Source organism: Hyperoodon ampullatus (genome assembly GCF_949752795.1).
Source record: "Hyperoodon ampullatus genome assembly, chromosome: 19".
Taxonomy (NCBI): domain Eukaryota; kingdom Metazoa; phylum Chordata; class Mammalia; order Artiodactyla; family Ziphiidae; genus Hyperoodon; species Hyperoodon ampullatus.
The window spans coordinates 3,114,018-3,128,164 of record NC_136932.1 but is presented as its reverse complement, the minus strand read 5'-3'; the positions used below and the strand labels follow the sequence as shown (position 1 = coordinate 3,128,164).

The following is a 14,147-nucleotide window of genomic DNA, read 5'->3' as shown; positions in this document are numbered from 1 at the left end:
CACCATCTAGACACACCTGCCTCGTTTCTCACTCTTTGACTCACACTGTATGACTCTTTAAGGTATACACACTGATCCCTCACTCACACTCATGACTTCAGATTTAACTATTCAGACCCTCAAATGCACACATACATACTCCCTGATGTACACACATTGACCCTTGATAAACTTTGTTGCCACCCTCAAGCAGACATGTTCACTCCCTTCTTCAGACACATTTGTTCTCCTCTATAATTTAAGAGAAAGTACGCTGACCAGTAATGTGCTGATAAATGTTTAACAATCACCTCTCCAGGTTGGGAGGGCGGTGCTCTGGTTTATATCATTTGCCAATTTCCATAGTGTAAATACTCTGACCACAGCCTTTGGAGCTATTGTTTCAAGCTACGGATGGTTTTACAGCCTGTTCACAGAATTCCTGACAATCTCACAATGGCTCTCAGAAGCACTCTGCCCCAGTGCACCACTGAATGTGACCGTCACAGATGCTCTCAGTTGCTTTAAGTGACTAGTGAGTCATTGGCCTTATGGCAGAGTGGCTAAGAGCATGGGCTTTAATTCTCTGCCTCAGGGAGGCAGTGTAGTGCACGGTTGACAGCTATGATGCTATCATTACCTCGAAGGACTGTGATGAGGCTTTAAATGAGATCACCATAACTTTTTAAAAATGATGTTTATAAATCTGAATAAAAGCCAAAAAAAAAAGAATAAAAAACCAAAAGTTGGGAAAAAAAGTGGCGTCTCGAATGTACTGAGCTCTAATGCCTGGCCCATAGTAAGACAGTTGTACAACATTTTTTTTAATAACACTTTCAGATTCACTGATTCACAGAGACACCCAAGACTACAGAAATACAGATCTGAACTCGTCCCCAATACAATCAGTTCTATCACGGAGAATCACTAAAATATAACCTCTGAGCAAAGGCATGCTCTAAATTGCGTGGTACACACTCTTAGAACTCTAGGAGTTTAGAGGAGAGGAAGCCCAAAATGTTAAGAACTGGAAGAGATTGCAAACTGGCAGCCCTCAGGCAAATTCAATTCTCCAAAGAGTTTTGTTTGGTCATCAGAATACCTTTAGGGGCACATTTCTTTTCCATTTTCACAGTCCCAATCCTTCCCCTTGTTTTACACACTCCCCACTTTACTTATTTAGGTTACTGGCCCAGCCATTCAGCCAATCCAGTTTGCCACTCCCTGATTTTAAACTAATACCCCAGTGTTTTTAAACTGAGGTTTAAGTGTGTGAATGATAATAACAAAAGTTAACTTTTATTGACCACTTACTTTGTGCCAGGCATTATTTTAAAATACTTCAACCCTATGAAGTGAGTACTTTTTAATCTTTTCCAGACAGCAAACTGAGCTTCAGAGAGAGAGGAACTAACTTGCCAAGTCACACACCTAGAGAGTAATTTGAATCTAGGTGTGTTTGACTCTAGTATGCTAAAATATGACTAGATCAAGGGGAGAAGACGGGACATTAGGCAAAGGTCACCTAAACGAAGCGGGAAAGAGAGACAGCCTTGCCTTCTGTGGATGCAGGGCACTGGGAGAAGGCGGCATGCCGAGGTGGAAACACATTTAAACACCGGAAGAAAGAGGTGTTGACTTTCGGACAAACTGAGTTCTCCCACTTCCCTCCACCTTCACTGGCAACTCCCTCGTGTGAAATCTGGAATCCCGTACGAGCCTCTTCCACATTCATCCCTCTTCACCTCAATCTAATTCTCACCGTCATCAGTGTGATTGTTCGGGGATGCAAATAGATCTTCTCTGACCTGCCCCTGCTTAAAATCCTTCACGTACTTGTCCTTGCGCTGAGGATAAACTCTCAAAGCTTTAACATGGCCTTTGAGGCCCTGCCTCTGCCCACCTGCCCGTCTACTTGTGCCGTTCTCACTGTTGCCCATTTTGCTGTGCAACAATAGCACTGGCTAATATTTATTAAGGCTCCCGTCACCCTTTGGCCATTTGATCCTTCAAATCTCCCTCAGCTTAAACGTCATTTTCTCAGAGAGGCCCTCCTGACCACCCGCTCCATCTAGATGAGGCTTTGTGTCCTCTCACACTCCCTAGTGTTTCTTCACGTAACTCTGCATGTTATGTAATTATCAATGTGTTTGTGTGTTTAAAGATTAAAGTCTGTCTCCACCACTAGACTGTAAACCCCTTGGGGACAAGGATTGTGTCTGTTTCCATGATTGCTGTATACCCAGTGTTCAGCACAGTCTCTGCCTGTGTTAAAGTTTCCAATAAGTGTTCGTGGAAACAATAGATGAATTAGCAGATGGGTAAGAGCCATATCTCCTTTTCACTGGGTGGTGCACACACGAAGACAAATGTACAGTTAGTGCTCAGTAGACACGTGAATGTGTTTTGACAATGGCCACAAAGATTTATTTCAGCTTGAACTCAGTTTGGTTTCTTTGGGGTATCCTGGGGTGGAGCTGAGGCAGGAGCTGAGTAAGTGAAGGACAAAGTCCAGTTCTGAGCTGGGTTTGGTCAGAGTCACTGGAACCTGTGCAGAGTGGAGAGAGGAGTGGAGCGGTGGAGAGGAGGGTCAGTGTCGGCTTAAAGGCAGCAAAGTCAACGTATCCTGGCACCCAGCCATAGTTCAACTCCTACCTCCAAATTACCTCTCTAGTTATAAGTAATCAAAATAATTCCAGAAAGCACAGAGACTGTTACCCACTTTCCCATGGAGATTTTCTCATACTCTCTTCTCCATTGTTCAGGTCACATGCCTCTCTTCCTTCTAACCCTCTTACAGGAAGCCATCCCAGATTTGTTCCCTCAGTCCCTCAACTGCCCAGCACCGAAGTCTGAATTTGTTTTGGTTTCTGTGCCTCGGTGTCTGCATCTTAAATGAGTGTCCTGTCTCACCATTCGGGTGGGTGGATCTCTCCATGGTATTGAGCCATCCCTTGCTTCTGAGACATAATAGATTGAAAGACTTCCTAGCTTAGGAGGAGGATTTGAGGACTATTGAGACCAGCAGCAGCTACAGAGAAGGGCAACATGCCTCCAACTCTAGGGGTTCCATCACTGAGAAGGTGCCATGGCACAACGGTACCACGGAAAAGCTAAGGTTAGGATGGGCTCGGGTGGGTAGGGCAGGTGAGAGCAGCATCTCACCTGGAGGAAATTGAGGAAGAAGTGCAAGTGGTACTAATAACTGTCAAGGTTACCAAACTCTTAGTACTCTGCAGATGTTGATTTCAGCCTTTTTCTTGAATTATCTTATTTAAACCTCACCAAATCCCATGAAGTGGTTTAAGTAGCCCCAATTTTCACAAAAACCCCAAGGTTCAGAGAGTCTAAGTAATTTGTCAGCATGTGTTGAGGTGAAGATCTGAACCCATGTCTGACCCCAGAGTGCAAGCTCACAACCACTATGCAAGATGCCCAAAGCTACCAAACTCCCACCTGAGCCTGCAGAGCTCCATCTGATCCACTATCCAGGACAGCAGCTCTCGAATCAGTAAATCCTTTAGCAAACCGTCATCACTGGGGTTCTTGGGTAGGGAGCTACAAAGGAGAAAGCCTCAGGCAGGCGCCTTTAGCCTGGGCACCACCCAGAGAGAGTAAATACTGGACTGGGACTCCAACGTGGTGGGACAAGGTGGGGTGGGGGTGGGGTGTACAAGTCAACACAGCTGCCTCTCAGTTGTCTCAGCTTTCAAAGCTCCACCCAGACCTGTCGGCCAGGGAATATAGGCTCTTCCATACAGGCAAAGACAAACAATTCTGGTGGGAGACATCCCACCCATCCACTCTCCACGTGTCCCAGAGTGCATTCCAAAACCCCCAGAGATTACTTTGGGAATATTCACTCTTTAGAAGGATCTGTGTCATCAATTCCTCAGCTTCCTGCAGAGACGGGGTAACTGATTTCAGGGGACTGGCCCTCAGAGGGTCCCAGTTTCACAAAAGCCTTCCTGAAGTTTGGCAGGCAGAAGTGGAGAAGCCAGTTTCCGAGGTCTCTTTTGTGCCCCACTCCTGGACTTGGTGACTCTGCACACTAAGTCATCGGCCTTAGAAACTCTGGCCCCAGATTCCCTCCCAGGACCCCCACCCCCATTCCTCCCAGGCTTTCCCTTAGGCTTGGGCTGTCCTCCAGGAGTTCTGTGAAGACCCCCCTTTGAACTCTGAGTGGAAGGGGATGCTTATCTGGGGCCTAGCCCTGCTCTGGAGTCCGGGAGAGGGAACAATGAGGTGGGGTCAAGAGGGCCCCCCCGACCCCTTCCCCTGTGGGCTGACTCACCCCTGCTGCTCCCTTGCCTCCTCCTTCCTGTTAGATTGATGGGTCAGCTCTGGGGCCCGGGCCTCCCTCTGGGTGATGTTGTGTTTCCAGCTGGTAAAATAAAGATTAGGGAGTGGGTGGGGCCAGGGGGGACTCCAGATGCTCTCCAGCCCAAAGAAGCTCCCATCTTTTGGTACCTCAACCCCAGGAGCAGAGGGTCCCTCCTTCTCTCCTCAGCCTCCCCACTGCTTGTCTTCAGCAATCAGTGACAAGCTTTTCAGAAGCTACCACGCTGGCCAAACAGTGAGGGTGGGGAGAAGATGTTGCATAGAGAAGAGAGATGAAAGCAGTTTATCCTGTTTCCAGAGTCTGAAGCTGCCACCACCGAGCAGAGTCATCGGCAGCAATTCAGCTCCCCTGGTTCATCCAGCCCCCCGGGGATCCTCTGTGAGTCCCACACGTCTTCCCGACCCCTCCCCTTAGAAGAAAAGGATTGGAAAATTGCCCAAATCCTGCCCCACCCCCCGACCAGACTGCTGCCTGAGCCAGGGTCCCAGGCAGGGCCGCCATGCGGTCCAGCTCCCCAGCAGCACCTGAGCGAAAGGTGCCACGTGGCCTTGTGCATCACACGGGGGCACAGGGGGCAGGGAGGGGCACGCGGGACTCACTCGCTCTTCTTCCCTTTCTGCGCCAGCAGCCAGTTCACAAAGTCTTGTTGGCGGATCTTGTCCATGGCGATGCTATAGTCACTGATGAAAGTGCCTTCGGCGTACCTGGGGCCTCGTGGTTGGGAGCCGCTGGCCTTAGTGTGGAACCTGAGGGGCGGGGAGGGGAGAGAGAGGGAAACCAGGATGCCACAGAAGAAGAAGAGGGTGCGAAGGTACATGATGGTCACCAGCAGGAGGCTGATACTTGGAGAGGAAGCAGCCCGTTTCTAGGGAGTCAGTTTTCATGGAGACACCCTCCTGTCCATGCATCAAGCCCCTGGGGCTTTATCCTCAGCTCAAGCACCCACTTCCAGCATCCTCAGTGTTTGAGGCTCTGCTTCTGGGCAAAGATCAGGGGTCCCCCTCATCCCTAAGGACTGAGCCACAGTTTTCTCCTTTGCTCCTCTTGCCCTGGCCCCACCAGATTCAGTTCTTTGGTTCCCAGTTTCCTAACAATAGTGAGCTCTCATATAACAGCACTTCCTATGAGTCAGGTCCTCTACAAGCCCTTTAATACAGACACTTACTAAGTCCTCACACCACCCCAAGGAGGTAGACACTATGTATATCTCCCTTTGGTAAGTGAGGAAACCACCGTGCAGAGAGATTAACTTAGCACACAGTGTAGGTATGATCCAGGGTTTACCCCCAGGTAGTCTGGGTCCAGGTCTCTGGTGTTTAACTTCTGCATGATGTTGTCTGTCCTTGTATACGTGTGACAGCTGCGTCTCAAACTTAGCCAAGTGGACAGGGGCATATGGCTTGTCCTTGCATATGAGAAGCCCTAACTCTACTCAGACACGTCTCTCTTGGTCTCCCCAACACACAAACAGAACCCCCTGCTATATTCATTCATAATCTTCTCTGCCTTTTCCTCACAGCGCTCATGACAGTTTGAAGCTTGCCTAGATGGTTCTTCGCCTGCTTTCCCCTTGGGCCTATATGCTCCACAAGGGCAGGTGGCATTTGTGGACCACTCTTCAGGTATATCCCTGGTGCCTGGCACACAGGAAGCCTGCTGTAAAATTTGATCAAATGCACACATAAATGCCTGGCTAAGGCTTTCATGTGGAAGGGAGATGCTATCATCTACTTCAGACACTTAACCACTGAGAAGTCCTTCCAGAGATCCAAGCACAATCTCTCCAGCTACAGCAGTAGCTCGTGAAAAAGACTCCCTGGTTCTAGCCTCACTCTGCACTCAGACGGCTGAAAGGTTTTTTTCCGTCGAGCATCTTTCCTCTTGGCCTGGGATTCCTCCCTTTCTCACCTCCCCCTTGAAAATAGAACCCAGTCATCCCCCCAGCCTCCTCCCCGGCACCTGACCCCTTCCTTCTCACCCCAACCTGGAGCGACCTTCTTCCTTCTCTCCCAGCACCAATGCCAGGAGCAGGGACACCAGCAGCAGAGAGAAGGTCTTCATGGCCACCGTCTTCCAATGGTTATTTCTTGAGCTAAGAGAGAAAAGGACCAGCTTGAGGTGGAAGCCCTGTGCTGAGGAAGCAGGCAATATGGCCGCGCACTCCTGGTGCCGCAGAGCCTGTGGGGAGTCTGAAAGCTGGGGGGCCCTGTGCCCTGGGAGTTGGAGCTTTTCTAAGAGGCTAGAGCAACACCTTGGGGGTGGTGGGAGGAGCTGGCATTAGAGTCAGAAGGGACATTAGAAGGGATATGGAGCCTGGATGAGAGTGGACCTGCTTCTTGTCTTTTAGGTGGAGTCTGAGTGGGGTGGGAGGAGGGCAGCAGGGGGCCGATCCTGGCAGGAGAAAGCAGTGAAGGCCCGTGTGCCTGGACAGCCCCCTTCCGGCCCCTGTGGCTAGACATCACAGGCATGTGGACTGGCAAGATTCTCCCTTCAGAGCCTCCAAAGTTCATACCAGCCAGCCTTCCAGCTCTCAGATTGGCTGTCACCTAAATCTTCGCAGCCCTCTTGGCCTGAGTGAAAACCATGAGTAGAACCCCTACCCGCCAGCCTTCAATATCCCCACTCAGGGGTGTCCGACGCTTCTACCGAGGGCAAGCCCCGTTTCATCAGGGCATCTTCAGCAGAGACGAAGAACAGCAAGGAACCTTCCTCCCAGGCCCTGAACACCAAAGCTAGCTCTAGAGATGTGTGGATCTTCCTGCGTCCTCACCTGGGTGTTAAAGGAACCCTCAGCCCCACCTTTTCTTTCTTTCACGGAGGAAAAGAAAGGGAGGGGCTAGGGTGCCGAACACCTCAGGGGTGCCAAGACCCACCTCCTCTCCAGTGTCCTGTCCACGTCCACGTCCACCCCCATCCCGGCTGCTCTCTTACCAGCCTTCCTTTCCGGCTCTCCCAGAAGAAGGATAGCGCAGGGGTCTCCTCCTCCCTTCTGGCTCTTTGGAACCTGTCTCAAGAAAGTCTGCCCCGGCTCCTTTATATCCAGACATCACAGACCTACTGATTAGCCTAAAAGCGTCTTATCTCAAGAAATTAATCCCACAGCTCCTGCCACATTAAGTCCATTTTACACGTAATAGAGTTGCTCTTTCCCCCTGAACTGCGCTAATTGGTAATTAACATTTGGGTATCTCCAGCTGCTCTCTGGGCCGGGCCTGTGGGCAGGGGGCACCTCAAGTGCCCTTTTTCTGCTTCCCCCTCCTCCCTTCTGGGCAGGGGAGCCCAGTATCCCCCCACGTCCTTTATAGGTGCCCTCAGTTAGAAAGGATGGGTGCCCTTGGTGAGGGCAGGCTTGGGTAAGGTGGCACTAACTGGGGTGGGGGGCACTGCCCTAGACATTAGACTACTCCTGGGTCAGAGAGAGAGGGGCCCCAGTGGCCCGCGGCTTTGTCAATGTGGCGGTGTCTCCAGCTCGATATCTAGGGGGCGTCCAGCTGCCTGGGGAAAGGGCGGGAGAGTGACGGCGCAGAGGGTTGAGGGAACATGAAGGATGGGAGTTTCCAGGTGGTAGCTGGTGAACTGAGAACTTCTCCTCAGGCTGCCTTCCTGCTGAGGGGCAGGCAGAGTGGGGGGAAAGAGGCACGCGTACACCGTGGGGACGCAGAGGGCGGCGGACCAGCTACAGCTCTAACGGTAAAGATTTATGAGGTCCAAGCCTCTCTCCTCCAAGGCTCCGCTCTCCTGTAAGAGAGACGTATGTGCCCCTGTGTTTTGCCATCAGAGTGGGGCCTCTGAGGCTGCGCTGTGCCTCGATCAGACCCGGGGCCCTCAGGTCAGGACTGGGAACCAGGGCTGTCTGCGCCATCGCACGGAGGCTTCCTGAGGCTGAGGGCCATGTCTGACCCGCAGACTGGAGACTCCTTGAGGTGCACCCTTTGCCTTTCTCCAAGCACTTAGTGCATGGCTCTGTCCCCAGGGGCTCTCAGTCCGGAAGCGGCGGGGCACAGCCTGCACGTTTGGCCGACCCCCAAGGCCTCCTTCCCAGGCTCTTCCCTCTCCACTTTCTGTGGGTACTTTGAACCCTAAACAGCCCTGCCCCTGCCCTGCCTGTTAGCTGCAGGGCTGAGTAAAGGCCACTTTCCTTTCCAGGTCAACTCCCCAGCCGGGGAGCCGGTCCAGCATGAAATTAAGTGCTTGTGTGGGATGAGAGGTAGCTGACTAGGATGGCCACTCACCTCTGCTTCCTGGAAACCTCACTGACCCACCACCTATTTTCCACCGTCTCGAAAAACTTCTCTCTGGGCAAGCTCTCCAAATTCCATCTCCTAGCTATCAATGGGCCTCTAGAGATTAGACATCAATTCAGATTTGGCCTCCAAAGAGGGTGCGGAGGCTGCTTGTGATCCCGCTTCCAGCTGAGCAGCACAGTAAACGGGCTCAAAAGGGTTGGTGCGGGGCTTCCCTGGTGGCGCAGTGGTTGAGAGTCCACCTGCCGATGCAGGGCACACGGGTTCGTGCCCCGGTCCGGGACCACATGCCGCGGAGCGGCTGGGCCCGTGAGCCATGGCCGCTGAGCCTGCGCGTCCGGAGCCTGTGCTCCGCAACGGGGGAGACCACAACAGTGAGAGGCCCACATACCGCAAAAAAAAAAAAAAAAAAAAAAAGGGTTGGTGCGAAACCTGAGCCCCACTGCCGGAGGCACAGCATATCCAAAAAGTGTGGACATCGTTCCCTGGGACCCCTAAGTCTCATGCCAAACCAGAGTCAAGGGAGGTTCTGGGATGGGTCCCAGCAGCCCTGAACCCCTGCCTGGTGCTCTGGGGAGTTGTTTGGGGGTGAGCTGCGCTGAAGCCCAGCTGCACTTTTGGGCCCTAGCCCACTTCCTCTTGGAAGTGACCTCTGTGCAGCCCCCTTCCCTGTTTCCCTTTGATTTGGGGCTCTCATGCCCAACAGTGGACAGAGTAGGGAGAAATGTGGCCTGGGTCCTGGGGGAGACACAGGTGTGGGGAGGACCAGGCAAGGAGATCAGAGGAGACGCCAGACTCCCAGGGGAACCTACAGCCCCGACCCCCCACGGTGTATTGGGAGGCCAGGGAATGGGAAAGATGGCCTTGGGACGTTCCTGGGGATCAGAAGGGCCTGCTGGACTTAAAATAGTTCAATAAACCCAACTGGCAACCCAACCAGCCTGTCGATGCCTCGATGGGCAGTGCCCTGGTGTGCGGAGCCCAGTGCAGTGCAGGGGTGGGGGCAGGGCAGCCTCAGTCCACTGAGGAGAATTTCTAGAATGCGAGGGATCCGATGGACACAGGGGATGGGGAAGCAGGAAATGCCCCCCACGGGTTGGAAGCCCAGATACAAAGGCTGATGGACCAGGGAAGTGGAGAAAGTCTGTGGGGTTGGGGTGTCTGCGGAGCCAGGGAAGCCAGGGAACCAGCGCAGGAGGGGGTGGTGGCAGTTCTGTTGCAGGAGAACCCAGGGTGCTGCTTCCCAGACCCTCCCGGCATCTGGACTGAGACGCCCCGGGAGCTGGAGTAGCAGAAGAGCTTTGGGGGCTCGCTGGCTCTTCCAGCTCACAGAGGTGACTCGCCATCCCCCCAAGGCCCACAGGGCCACCACGGACATTCCAGGCCAGTCTCCGAAGCCAAGCCAAGGTGATCCAGAGGGCTGGCTGCAGCCTCCCTGCTGTGGACTCTGCTTTAGAAGTTCACTTGCTCTTCAAGCTCACCGGCTGACTCAGAAAGCAGACCTCCCCCTCAGAGCTCACTTACACCAGGTGGCAGATTTTATTCTTCTCCTGAAGAGGAGACAAGAGGTGACTGGAACCCTGACAAACTCTGCTGAGTCATCTGGTCTCTCCTGATTCCTAGAAGGACCACCTCCATCTTTCCTCCCCAGTCACATCGCAAACACAGTCCCAGACATTTTCACCCACTCAGCCTCCAGTACCACTCCGGTCAAGAGAGATACTTTCCAGAAGGATCTTAAAGAAAGTATGTATTGGGTGGGCCAAAAGTTTCATTCAGTTTTTTCCATAAGATGGCTATAGTAGTGCTTAGTGGTCTTTAACTTCATTCAAAACAATTTTGTTAGATTTTATGTGACAGCTGTCATATCAGCGTGCTTTTAAAAAAAGACATAAAAATTGGTGAATTTTTGTGTAGGCATTTTTGTGTGAAGAAAAAAGCAACATCTTTGGCATATTGTGCTTTAGTATTTCAAGAAAGGTAAAAATGCAACTGAAATGCAAAAAAAGATTTCTGCAGTGTATGGAGAAGGTGCCGTGAGTGATCGAAAGTGTCAGAGGTGGTTTGTGAAGTTTCATGCTGGAGATTTTCGGGTGGATGAGGCTCCATGGTCAGGTAGACCAGTTGAAGTTGACAGCAATCAAATCGACACATTAATTGAGAACAATCAACACTATACCACATGGCAGATAGCCGACATATTCAAAATATCCAAATCAAGTGTTGAAAATCATTTGCACCACCTTGGTTAGGTTAATCACTTTGATGTTTGGGTTCCACATAAGTTAAGTGAAAGGAAACCTTCTTGACCCTATTTCCGCATGCAATTCTTTACTTAAACGTAAGGAAAACGTTCCGGTTTTAAAACAAATTGTGACGGGAGATGAAAAGTGGATACTGTACAACAATGTGGAATGGAAGAAATGGTGGGGCAAGCGAAATGAACCACCACCAACCACACCAAAGGCCGGTTTTCATCCAAAGAAGGTGATGTTGTGTACATGGTGGGATTGGAAGGGAGTCCTCTATTATGAGCTCTTTCTGGAAAACCAAGCAATTAATTCCAACAAGTACTGCTCCCAATTAGACCAACTGAAAGCAGCACTCGAAGAAAAACATCCGGAATTAGTCAACAGAAAACGCATAATCTTCTATCAGGATAACGCAAACTGCATGTTTTTTGATGATCAGGCAAAAACTGTTACAGCTTGGCTGGGAAGTTCTGATTCATCCGCCATATACACCAGACATTGCGTCTTCAGATTTCCATTTATTTAGGCCTTTACAAATTTCTCTTAATGAAAAAACATTCAGTTCCCTGGAAGACTGTAAAAGGCACCTGGAAAAGTTCTTTGCTCAAAAAGATAAAAAGTTTTGGGAAGATGGAATTATGACGTTGCCTGAAAAATGGCAGAAGGTAGTGGAACAAAAGGGTGAATACGTTGTTCAAAAAGTTCTTGGTGAAAATGAAAAATGTGCCTTTTATTTTTACTTAAAAACCAAAGGCACTTTTTGACCAACCTAATACTACCTACAGCCTCTCTTGACCATCTGCTACAGGGGATCGGTTTGGAAGTCCCCTCTTAGTTCTAACCCCAATCCCTCTTGCTGTTTTCAAAGAGTTGTTTTTTGTTTGTTTGTTTTATCTTTTGTTTTGTTTTGGTTTTGGTCTGCTTTTGTTTGTGGAGAAAAGAGCTCAGTCCTTAGTAATTGCAGCCTAATCCACAGGAGAACAGCAGTGAAGAGTTAGAATTGGGAGGGGGTGGCCACAGGTTCTCAGTTCCAGGGAGGGAAAGGATTGGCATTTAGGTAAAAGGCCAAAGGGCTGGCCCTCCCAGAGAGAGCAGCATTCCCTCTCTCTCCCAGGTGGGAGCACACCCCTGGGAGAGGACGAGAGGGGTGAAACATGGAGGGGTGAAAAGTGAAGAGAGGGGCGAAAAGTGAGAGCTTTCCCTTCCTTTTCCTTGAATGGGGACATGAAGGATGAAGTCGTTTCCAGGGTCCCCAGTGAGCCCCCCCACCCTCCCATCAACACAACACACACACATTCCTGCAGTGTGTATGGGGAGGGCCTTCTGCAACTTCAGAAAACATGCCCCTCATTAGTTAGATTAGGGAAGTAGCCTGGTAGGATGGAGAGAGGAGTAGAAGTATTCAAGCCCAGCTCTACCTGCTCACCACTCCCGGGGTTGTTTGGCTTTGTCTGGGCGAAGGCCTTACCCACTCAGAGCCTTAGCTTACTTGTCTCTAAACTGGGGTTAAGAAAACAAAATCTGCTCTGCCTAGCTTATAGGTAAGTGTCCTGTTAACTTGAGGGCTTCCTGCCAGTGTTGGCTGGTGGTTTTCTCTGGAATTACCTTCCCTATCTCACTCTATGGTGAGAATTAAATAAGATGAAATAATAAGGCCAGGCTGATTCAGCCCAGCATCGGAAACATGGAAGGCTCTGAAATTCCTGAGTAGGGGTGAGGGCTTTGGAGACAGATCCACTATACTTCCTGGTAGGGTGATTTGGAGCAACGTGCCCTTTCTGTGCTTTAGTTTACCTTCCTGCAAAATGGGGAATGTAATAGTTCCTGCTTCAAAGAATTACTTTGGGAAGCATGTATACTTAGATGATACATTATGTTACATTATATCTTGATACCTTTTAGTTATCTTTTGCTGTGTAACAAATTACTCCAAGTTTTAACAGTTTAAAACAAAGAACATTTATTTCTCACAATTCTGAGGATCAGGAATCTGGGAGCGGCTTAGCTGGGTGGTTCTAGCTCAGGGTCTCTCATGTCAGCTGAGCTGCAGTCTCAATGGAAGACTCATCTGGGGCTGTAGATCACCTTCCAAGCTCACTCCCATGACTGTAGGCTGAAGGCTTCAGTTCCTCACCATGTGGATTTCTTCATAAGGCTGCTCACCGCACGGCTTCTTTCCCCCAGAGGCAGGGCATGCGCCTAAGATGAAAGCCTAAATGTCTTTTAAAACCTAAATCCAGAAGCAACATACCATCGCTTCATCTGTATGCTATTGGTCACACAGACCAACCCTGGCACAATGTGGGAGGGATTACACAAGGCTGTGAATACCAGGAGGCGGGGTCATTGGGGGCCACCTTAGAGGTTGGCTACCATATGCATAATCAGTGCTAAAAAATGTTGACCATCATTATCATTAGTATAGAAGATGCTAGATTCACTAAGTGTTTCTTTTCATCATCATAAACTCTGGCCATTTAATATCTATTTATATTTATCTCAGTCCCTATCTCGCTGCAAGAGTAGAAACGGAGATGATGTTAGATATTGAAGGAGGATAATGCAGAGGACAGGTATCAGAATGAATTTCAGGGACTTCCCTGGGGGCCCAGTGGTTAAGACTCCGCGCTCCCAATGCAGGGGGCCCGGGTTCCATCCCTGGTCAGGGAACTAGATCCTGCATGCCTCGACTAAGAGCCCGCATGCCACAACTAAAAGAGATCCCGCATGCCAGCAATGAAGATCCTACTTGCCACAACTAAGACCTGGTGCAGCCAGATAAAACAAACAAAATAAAATAAAAAAAAAGAATTGCATTCCAAGAGGGTACTTCCTTGGGTAGGCAGCAATACCGCATGGGAGATATTTATACTAAAAAATGTTCAGATTGTTGTTTATCTGAAATTCAGATTTAAGTGAGCATCCTGTACTGTTATTTGCCAAATGTGGCAACCCTACCTGGAAAGATTTTTTAAATCCTAGTTCCTCAGTGTCATTCCCAGAGACTCTGTTGTGTCATTTGTCTGGAGATTTTTAAAACCTTCTATTCTGAAATAAGTTAAAACTTACAGGGAAGTTGCAAAAATAATATGGAGGACTCCAATATACCCACAGTTTCACCAACTTTCAACATTTTGCCACTTTTCTTCTATCATTCTATTACGTATCTTTTAAACATTTGAGAGTAGGTTATGTACATCATGCTCCTTTACCAGTTAATATTTTCACCCATATTTCCTACAAACAAGGATATTCACTTATCTAACCACAATAAGTACAGTTATGAAATTCGAGACATTTAACATTGATATAAATCACAGAGTCCATATT

General features: G+C 49.6%; 1 protein-coding gene across 1 annotated transcript; it reads right to left on the bottom strand.

Annotated features, from left to right (window-relative positions):
- Window positions 1-2,517: 2,517 nt before the first annotated feature.
- On the bottom strand, window positions 2,518-7,235 carry GIP (gastric inhibitory polypeptide; the record flags this gene model as incomplete). The annotated part of the gene is made up of 6 exons (XM_079724909.1): window positions 2,518-2,527; window positions 3,436-3,537; window positions 4,274-4,363; window positions 4,921-5,067; window positions 6,300-6,413; window positions 7,195-7,235. 6 exons carry the CDS (start codon window positions 7,233-7,235, stop codon window positions 2,518-2,520), a joined length of 504 nt encoding a protein of 167 aa, XP_079581035.1.
- Window positions 7,236-14,147: the final 6,912 nt, after the last annotated feature.